At 37.6% G+C, this 10,853-nt stretch overlaps 1 protein-coding gene across 1 annotated transcript; it reads left to right on the top strand.

The window, feature by feature from the left end:
- Nucleotides 1–6,002: 6,002 nt before the first annotated feature.
- On the top strand, nucleotides 6,003–9,086 carry slc25a35 (solute carrier family 25 member 35). The gene is made up of 5 exons (XM_062433492.1): nucleotides 6,003–6,452; nucleotides 6,570–6,635; nucleotides 6,723–6,875; nucleotides 7,976–8,110; nucleotides 8,883–9,086. Exons 1-5 carry the CDS (start codon nucleotides 6,081–6,083, stop codon nucleotides 9,051–9,053), a joined length of 897 nt encoding a protein of 298 aa, XP_062289476.1. The 5' UTR covers nucleotides 6,003–6,080; the 3' UTR covers nucleotides 9,054–9,086.
- The last annotated feature ends 1,767 nt before the right edge of the window (nucleotides 9,087–10,853 follow it).

The raw sequence follows: 10,853 nt of genomic DNA, 5'->3' as shown, positions 1-10,853 counted from the left end.
TAAAATTTGAGGAATTGTCTGTATCGTTTGCATTAGATTTCTTCCTTCACAATTAAACAATGATGCAAAACAGCAATTTTAGTAGAAAAAGTGAAATCATAAAGTGAATCATGATATTGCTGTGTTAAATCTTTCTGGTCTTTATTTCATGTCATAAACTGCTCTGTCATGAGCTGGTACAGCGATAAATTGATACTATTGGCTGAGTAGGTGCTTACCTGACTCTACATAATCCAATTAACACTGATTGTTGATACCAGAGATTTATGTGGAGATGATTTATCCCATTGTTAATGAATCTGCTTTTTTTTTTTTTTACTAGCTTTGAATGAAATGCCTTTAAACAGGTTGAATATGTAAACATAACTTATCACCAGAAAAATACAACTCAACAAAAATATTTAAAAGGACCTTATTAGCATTAAAATCCACAATGTGAGGATATTAAGTTGTCAGGATTTTAACTACTAATTATAAAATATAAAATATTATGCAATGTTATAAAAAATATTATTTATTGACGGAACATTTAACTAATAAATAATATGATCTATCTGTCAATATATAGTTTTCTGGCTTATATTTCATTTAAGAAAGACAATATTTCACATCCAGATTGATACCATATATAATTAATATTGATGTATAAGCACTCACCAAACTTTTTTGCTGTAGCAGTGAGTCAAATAAGGACTTGAAGGCAATCAAGTAAATCCAACTGGGTACCATCCAATATATATTTTCGTCTCTTGTTCTCCTTGTTCTTCATCAACCGGAACAAATAGAAATCATCTATGTCCTGTCATGGTCTTGAACACACTTACTTTCTTTCTGACTCTCGCCTCTCTCCCCTTGTTCGTACAGCATGGTATTTTGAAGGGGTTGGGGCATGAGGTTGAGGTTTAATCTGCTCCTGAAATCCTACTTGGCAGTTCATTAGCTGGTGAGGATTACACCCTGATTATCAGACGGAGAGACTTGGCAGAAGCTATTAGTGTAAGTAGCAGCATGAATGATTACTGATTAGGAATCATGTACAAACTCACTCAATTGACACCATTCAATTGTTCAACACTGAATTCATGCTTGGTTTCAAGAATAACACGTTTTTCAAATATGATCAAAATATGAACCTTCACATCTTCTCTCCAGTATTCAAATACAAATTAATTTTTATATGCAGTCAAATGAAACAATACAAATAACAAAACATCTAACATATACTGCACATTCATATTGATATTAGATATCAGTCCGATACTGACTCAAATAGCTGGATCAGGTATAAGTGACAATCTGGTATTAGGTACCATGATTTTAATAAATAACAATTTAGTAAATTTATATCTATATATTTATTGGTTACATTTTGTTTTACAAAGTTAGGAAAGCAATGTTTAAGTCAAACCTGATTTGCATACAGCTTATTAACTGAACTGACTGAAAAAAGTGGATAGGTGCAATTCTATCCCGTACCTGTTCTTCTACACCAGTCTTTCTTTCTGCTCTTTCATTTCACATTTGTTTAAAAAGAACTTACAAAATGTTCTGCATGTTTTCAGTTCCTGACCACAGTTGTTCCATAAATGAACTCTCTGACTGTAATACAATGATATTTAACATTAGTCCTCACTAATTATATTTTGAACAAACTAATTCCTCTCAAGTCATGTTGACTTCCTCTCATCTTAAACAACTTTTGGATACTTTCAGGTTGTAATTGACTTATAACTTTGTACATAGTTTGAACTGTTTTGACGAGCAGTTATTTAAATGTTAGAGCCTTTAATTTAATAGAGTGGGTTTTTTGGTTCTCTGTAAGTGGTTTTATTTACAATTTGTATGACTCTTTTGAAGAAAGCTTCCTTCAAACCTTTTCTCTGAATTGATAAAATTCTTTATTGATAACTATCCTTGCACAAGCTGTTAAGTTTTGAACCCTATGGACAAATAATAATGAAGGCTGAAGTAAAATCTCCACCATTTTGACTTTATTCAGTCTATTGAGTAACAGTGCAGCTCAGATGCCCTAACAGATTAAAACGTGAATTATCTGCTGTAGATGTCCAGGAGGACAAAACAGCAGCCCAAGTGTTAATCTTTGTTCTATGAACTTGATACTGCGAGAAAATATTGCTCACATTCATTGAATGCTGCATGTGAATCCAGATCTTTACAAAAATCTGCAGGAGCTGGAAGAAAGATATTATGTAGGTACATTCCAGGTGAGAGGATTTAGTCTGTGTTTGATGAAACGGAGAAGAGGGATTTAGATCATGCAGCTAAAGACGACTGAAAGTTTGCCAAACAGATAACCCATGTTAGAGCTGTTTATCCAATTAACTATGAGATGGGAAATTCACAGATGAATCAATGAATGCCACTGTGTTAAACTGTGGTTTTTCTCAGCAACTGAACACATGTTGCAACAGCTAGGAAGTCATGTTTTGATGTGTGCAGTTTTTTTTAAGAACTTCTGTATTTTTTTAAGATATGTGGTCTAAATATGAAAGAAATACTACAGTTATGAAGAACACCTGAGATATTTTAACTCTTCATTTATAAAGAGAAAAGCCTCTGAAGATCAGGTTTAAATAAGTAAAAGTGTTCAGCATTACAAGACCTTCAGGTTAAAGGTTATTCCACATTTGACTGACCTCATTTGGACAATGCTAGGAAATGTTTACAGTTCATGATCTGATCCACATCTGTAGCACATTACATTGAATTTAAGTTTTTTTAGTTTGTGCTATTGCTACAGTGCAACCTCCAGAAACTGTTGAGAGCACTCAGTGTTTTTTTAGCCAGAAAGGACCGTTGTGCAATATTTAGTGCAAAGGAAGACTAATAGATTGAATGAACAATTACAAATAGTGGGCTCAATAGAGGAAACTTAATCCTGTTTAAGTCCATTTCCTGTACTATGCAAGAGGCTATGGCTGCTCAAAAAGCCCCTAAGCACAAATCCTATTTAAAGGGGTTATAGACGATACAGATTTTATGTTTAAGTCTAATCCAGCTCAGTGACGGAGAACAATCCCACCCACCCAGACAATGATATAGTCTGTTGCTCTGAGGCAGTGATATCTGAATTGATCTAACCACTGCCCCGTCATCTACCAAGTCAAAGGTGAGAGCACAGAAGTGTCACTGCACCTTTAATCATCTGGAAAAATGTATATAACTCCTCGGTTTCTCTCAAAAGTAAATTTCAAACATCGTTTGGCTCTCTTTTCCTCCATTGCACTGCAATTCATCATGTTCTAATGGCATGACTAAATATTGACCCGTTGGTGTTATAAAGGCAGGTGGATAATCCTTACCTGTTTAATTAATTCAGAGCGAAGTAAAAATCCCATTACATCTGTACACGCATTGAGGTTGTCAAAATATCTGTGATCCTCGAGCAGCTGAGCTCTAAGTGCTCTCCAGCTGATTAAACAGAGATGTGTTTGAAAACAGTGCTGGAAGTCACTGTTCTCACTCTGACAACAATCTCTAATTGAAAGTGATGCTGTCACCCCGGTGACCCAGTATCACATGAACTCATTTCACTTCACAGAGCAGAATATTAATGGAAATACTGAGGGCTGTGTATCAGTTGAATCTCAGTTATCACTGTTGAATGACAATTGCTCAATGCATTCTTAGTGGGTTTCATTTTTCATCTTATGTTCATTATATTATGTAATATTGTTTCTTTTTTGAAGCACTTGATGCGTGTACTGTAATTTATTTTGTTGTAAAGCCCTTCCAGCTGTATTTTTTGTATGAAGGGTGCTATGCAAATTAAGTTTGATTTTGTTTTTTCTGAAAGAAGGTTATGGGCATGTGGAGATTGTTGAAAGTTACCTTCACTGTGCTTTTTGAATCAGGCAGGTGCAACAGTTGTGAATAATTAGATTTTTGGTACGAAAGTTATGGCCCAACCAATACTGGATTTATAGAGGCCATACTGAAACAGTAAACTTCACTGGAAATTAGATTTTTTTTATAAATAACTATAAAAAAAACTTTATAACAAAAGATTGTATATATATTTAACTTGAATTAGAAAAAAAAAATCATATATACATAAAATGCTGCATATATAGCCTTAAAAAATATCAGCCATTATCAGACATATATGCAGATACTGATACTGTATATCTGTGATAGGCCAATATCAGCCGATACAATCGTATCGGCTAACCAATATATTGGTCGGGCTCTAGTTAGTACAGTGAAACAGTTCATCAAACAGATGTTTGATCAGAGACAGGTGGAATGAGGGAGCTGTCCTATTCAACTCTGCTCAGTGAGATAGTTGAGCTATCTATGGTGATATAGCCCTCTTTAAATCATTTCTGCATTCTGTCTGTACTAACTGCTTTTTTTACTTTTATTTTCTTTATTCCAAAACTGACCCCTTGGAGATGTAATAGAAAAAAGAGTCTTTCTTTCGCACAGTTTCATGACTGAAGCTGACACAAAGAGTATCTTGATTTTTAGTTTACACATTTCAAAGCCTGTTTCCTCTTGTACTTTGATACATAGGCCAATATTTTTTACATTTATGAATCCATTTTACAAGCGTGAAACAAGTATGCTTATATAAACTGTACAAAAAATATACTACTACTAAGCTTACTACTACTACAACTAATAAGAATAATAATAATTATGATGATCAAAAGTGTTTAAACGCCATAGTAACGCTTCTCCCATAGTCTACTGAATAGGATCACATGTGGATGTGACTGTTTCCAGTTAAATAGAAGATGATGGAAACCAGTTTCTGGTGATTTGCTGGTTCCACAGATGGATGTATAATTAGAGGACTGGATGGGTCGTTGCAATATGGCCGCCCATTCATTTAAAGGTCACTTGCCCACCCAGCACTGTAGGATGAACGCTAACATAAGCAGGGATTGAGGAACTGTTTTCATTGGCTGAAAAGACGAGCGTCAAACGTACGTACGTAACATCTCCGAGATGAGACGTTCAGGGACAAATAGTTAAGGCTACACTTAATTTTAGGCTTTAGTAAAATAATTATTCTGTGTAATTGTTTTTATGTGAGTCTTATCGGACATGCACTTTTATGTCAGTATATTAAAAAAAGCGTTTTTCTCTATTTTGAAATACAGTTGTAGGCTAAATTACTGAAAGTCCCATTTGATACTTGAGAAGCATGCAGTGTCTTTTATGGTAGTCTTTCTGCGAGTTTTTATTCTTAAATATGATTCAGCGAGCGATATAAGTGATGAAGCTGTAGATTAAGGGAAGCTGACAGTAGCTATAACTGTAAATGTAACATCGAGTGTCAGGGACATTATTATAACTTGGGATGAAAACATAGACTTTTGTCTTCTCTGAATTACAAAATGTTAAGTGTTGGGTCTTTTTTCAGTATGTCCATCAAGCTACTGTGGATTTAGTAGTAGTACTAATAGTAGTAGTAGTAGTAGTAGTAATAGTAGTAGTAGTAGTAGTAGTAGTAATAAACCTTTATTTATACTCGAGAGATCTCTGAGGGTGACCCTCATTTACAGTGACCTCGAGACAAATTACAAAGACAGAAAAGGAAAACAGTAGCGAAAAATAAAATAAATCAAAGATGAATAATAATAATAAACATATCAAATAAAATACAATTATACAAAGCAGTTACAAGTAGATTTTATTAAAAGTGGTAGAGATTTTCAAACATGAGATGGACACGATCTTTCTACAAAGGATGAGAAAACAAAGAGATGTGGTGAATCCGAACAACACCACAATGGAAAGCAACACAACACAACTTTTTACACATATAACAATGACACAGACCTACATGACAAGAAACTGACTTAATCCATATCTGAATTCATGTTAACTAGTCACTCAACATGTTGTTTATCTGAATTACGAGTTTACGAGGAGCTCGTGAAGTGCTCTTGTGTCTGCGCACTGATGTCACCGTGGTATGTTGTGTATAATGAGTGTGTGTGTGACAGCGTACAGTATGTGTGTGTGGGAGGAGTAAATGGTGCTGAGCAGAAAGCCTCTGACATGAAGGACAAGTCGTACTGGCAGCGGGCCTGAAGTCCACATCCGTGATGGATTTTGTACTGAGCGGGGTCTCAGCTTGCGGAGCGTGTCTGTTCACCAACCCGCTGGAGGTGGTCAAAACGCGGATGCAGCTGCAAGGAGAGCTCAAGAGCCGGGGCACCTACCAGATTTACTATCGCAACGTGTTCCACGCTTTTTACACCATCGGGAAGGTGGAGGGACTTTCCGGCTTACAGAAAGGACTGGCACCCGGGTTGGTGTATCAGTTTTGTATGAATGGAGTCAGGCTCGGCTCTTACGCCATCATTGAATCCTCTGGTTACATCCACACCAACGGAAGGGTCAGCGCGCTCAAAACTACGATAGCAGGGGCTGTGGCAGGAGTGGTGGGAGCAGTGATGGGCAGTCCTATATACTTGGTTAGTAGCTGGCTGTATTTTTTTTTAATGAGGTGTTTCATTTCCAAGGTGAGCTGTGAAGAGTTGAGTAACCATGGAGAAAAGTAGAGCCTAAACCCAGATTGTCTCCATTGACAGGTAAAGACTCATCTGCAGAGTCAGTCTACTTCCTCCATCGCTGTCGGACATCAGTATCAACACCAGGTAGCAATGATAACTCAAACTTTTGATTGAATCTCAGTAGCAGGATTCAGCATTTTCCCCCTAATGTGTCCCTCCTCTTCCCGTCAGGGGATGACCCAGGCCCTGGCAGCCATCTACAGGCAGCATGGCATTCTGGGATTGTGGAGGGGCTCCAGTGCTGCAGTACCAAGGGTCAGCGTGGGATCAGCTGCTCAACTCTCCACCTTCTCCTCCTCCAAGGAGCTTGTGATTGACCTGCAGGTTAGGATATGTTACAGGGGTCGTCTGGGGGGGTTTGATCTGATCTGATTTGGACACATAGGGGCTGTTTATTCAGCTGCCCATCATGTCCGAACATCTTTTGTATGACCACACTGTTCAAGAATACACACGACTGACTCAGAGAGCTGCTACTAACAGAAAATGAACAGGCAGCAAGTTTTAATCTGGGCTCTGGGAACCTGTGATAGGCCTTTTTTACTATTCGCTGATATTAACTAGACCAAGAAATCCTTCATGTTAAGGAAAATAATCAGCAGATTCATTTAGCCTGAAATGTATCATTAGTTGTGGCCTTAAACTGGGAGATGCAGGCTTGAGAGGAGACTATTTGTCGTCAGCAGCGATGCACTGATAACTAAAGCTGTCATTGTGGCACCGACAAAGCTCTAGCTATTACACTCCTCTAAAGGAGAAATTCGACACCTCACATTGGCCCCTCTGGCTGAAAACATGCAGCTTACGTAACCTGTGCGCTACTTTACAGGGTGCAATTGTGGCTGCTGACCCACTGCTGGCTAAAAAAAGGCCTTTCATACCAAATACTAGAGCCACATGGATCACTGAACAGTGCTGGTATTCAACCTGACCACTCCACCAAAGATGTTCAGAAAAGACTCCTGACATTCTTGTGTGGGGATATACTACTTCCCTCATTTCCCAGACTTTCAGCTGATCTAATCGATTGGTGGGTGAGTGAAGATGGATGAGGGATCTTTGGCATAAGTTGCTACACTATTCCAGTGAATTACAGTGTGTGTGTGTGTGTGTGTGTGTGTGTGTGTGTGTGTGTGTGTGTGTGTGTGTGTGTGTGTGTGTGTGTGTGTGTGTGTGTGTGTGTGTGTGTTTTAATAATAGAACCATTTTTCCATTTCACTACACGTGGGAGATCACGACCGGTTAAAATTAGAAAATGACTGCACGTATGGGGTTATCCTGATGATGTGATGATGATGATATGCTGGTCTAAATCATTTTCTGGATGAAGTAGAAAGAATGTGCTACATCCTGTCATTTTGACTTCTATCACATATCTTTAAGTGCCTTCTGTTATCCCATCATTGTTTTGTCTCCCTGCCAAGATGTTCCCAAAGGACAGCTGGTTGGTGGCCCTGACCGCCGGGATGATAAGCAGCGTGGTGGTGGTGATGGCCATGACGCCTTTTGATGTAGTGAGCACACGGCTCTACAACCAGCCCGTGGATCATCTCGGCAAGGTAAGGAGATGATAGAAGACAATAGGTTTTAATAGTAACCCAACACTCAGGTTATGTTATGCTCAGTTGCACCTGTAACCACAGTGATCACATCACTGCAGCCAGGTGATGAGTCGAAGCACTGCAGCTATGCAGGTGGTGTTCAGTTAATCTTCGAGTTTTACACCTCAAAAGCTTCATTATATCAAATAACACTTTTGAGACTATTTATGAATAATTTGTCAGCAATAGCTATTCAAAGTGCATTCTGTAATGGCTTTTATGTAGCAGTTTTTATCGTAACTGGCAGCGTCCACCTACGCTAAATAATTGTGCACTGATGCACAAGGTTCTTGAAGGAAATTATGTAAATTGTTTAACTGCACTGTAAACAAAGTTGCTCCTCTGTTGCATTTGTGAGTATTTTAGACGTGGTGCAATGACGCACAAAGTCAAAGCAAAGATGCGAGCAGACACCAACTTGCTTGGGTCTTGAAGTCAAATCACTCTTATCATCTGTAACATAACCAAATCAAACAAGACTTAAATCAGAAAGGACCAGTATGTAATATATTTACTGTACTAACTCATAAAATGAAAGGCAGAGAGAGACGGCTGTCTCCAGTATATTGATTTTGGACTGCAGTACCCATTTGAAATGTTTGCTTTCAGTGTTACATATTTCTCCTTTAAGGATTATAACTTCTAAGTAGAATCAGTAATGGGAGCCCACAGTGAGAGATTATCTGTTCAGATCTTGGCTAAATAACATTGTAATTTTCTCATCTTGTAGGGCCAGCTTTATAAAGGATTCACTGACTGCTTCTCTAAGACTCTGAGAAAGGAGGGTTTGACAGGACTCTACAAAGGCTTGGGAGCCTCTTATTTCCGGATCGGTCCACACACCATTCTATCTTTGTTCTTCTGGGATGAACTGCGCAAAATGTACTGGCAGTTAAGATAACACCAGGGACGAAGAAATGGAAGAATGGGTAACTCATTAAGGTTTGAGTGCACAGGTTAAATGAGTCTTCATATAATGAATTAACTTTTTATGAGGTAAAAGGAGAACCAGGAGATGTTCTCCTTTCTTAATGGGAAGGAGCAAAGGTAACGTTTTACACTCCAATGACAAGAAAACACTTTAATAGAGACAAAATGCATCAGGAAGGAAATGTCTGAACAACTGCTGTTGGGAGGTGTGAATAATTCAGAAAAGATCATAAATGCACATGGATCTGTCTTTGTGGCACTTAGAGAATAATGCAATAGACCTCTTATATTCAGCATACAATATGCTTTCTTGGGTAAAAACATCAAACATCATGGCCTCTTATACCTCTTTACCTATACCTCACTTCGGTTATATATCATTCCAAAAGATATAAAGATATATAAGTATCTGCACTCGACACAACTTTACCTTCAAATGTCACATCACATGTGGCTCACAGCATTAGAGCATTAACAGTGCCAACAGCCACAACAGCTGAACCTAACCTCCCAAAATGAAAATATATCTGCAAGTTGCCAGAAGGCATCTGCACTCTGTTGCTGTTCTTTTTGATGAAATTGTTTACACACATAAAGGTATAAACCAGTGTAATCAAAGGGAAACTGATATGTTTGATAAGGTGAAACAAAGATAATAGTAAGTAGTGCAGTTTTAATCTCATTAGATATGAGTATAGAAGTCATACAGATGTCCTGCAATAGCCTTTTACTAACAGGAGGTGACACCAAGTATGATAGAGCAAAAGAAGTAAGAAGTGTGTGGATTTCTTAGTAACTTTGCCTTCAAGGTGTTTAAGTCAGAGAGAACCTGCTATCAGGTGTCGCTGGAAAATGTCTCCTCACAAGCAGTGCAGATCTTTATTCTAAAATCTGGAGGAAATTTTCAACATTTCCAAAGATACCCAATATCATGTTAAGATGGTTTCTGGGAGTTTGTGTCAAATAATGCAGAAAATGTGTACAGTATTTCTGTCTGATGGACTGATGCAGCTGCAAAAAACATGAAGTCTTGTGTTTGATTATTTCACTCAGAAGAGATGAAACAAACACAGAATATACTGTATATTTATAAACATATTTATAAATATATATAATACTATCAGACTGTGAAATATGAATTATTCCTACCTTAAAGTAGCTGATTGGAGGACAACTTGTAACTTTTCCTCTAAAATGACTTCATCATTTCCTACAAGAGACAGCTGACCTTAAGACCTTACATATTACAACAGAGCATGCTGCCCCTAAAAACGGCTAAAGCAGGTTTTTAAGTAAAGATAAGAACATGAATTTCATAGCAATGCTTTGAATAGTTGTGGAGATATTTCAGTCTAGACCAAAGTGGAGGAGAGTTGGACCAACCAACAGATAAAGATTGCCATCCCTACAGCCAAGAGGCTAGCATAGCTGAAAATAATTTCAATTAAAAAAGTCAAAAGTAAAAAAAATCATCATCATAATCATAATCATAATCATAATTTTGGCACGCCATGCTGGCAGTAAAATGCTCTCTGCTTCAAATGAACAGGATTACATTCAAGTTTTGTAGGATTTTATGAATGTTAATAGTTTGTTCTGATTTTTAACTGAGCTATATGCTGACATGCATGTAGAAATAGAGTTTAGTGCAACTTCATTGTCAGAATTATTTCTGTTCATTCCTATAGAGACAGATACATAAACCTACAGTTGTCATATTTTATTGCAGCCTAAGCCAGTTCTCTCTCTTATCTCTTATGCCTGGGTGGAC

The sequence above is a fragment of the Scomber scombrus genome, chromosome 14, assembly GCF_963691925.1.
Source record: "Scomber scombrus chromosome 14, fScoSco1.1, whole genome shotgun sequence".
Taxonomy (NCBI): domain Eukaryota; kingdom Metazoa; phylum Chordata; class Actinopteri; order Scombriformes; family Scombridae; genus Scomber; species Scomber scombrus.
The sequence above is the reverse complement of the archived record's forward strand: the minus strand, read 5'-3'. Positions and strand labels throughout refer to the sequence as shown.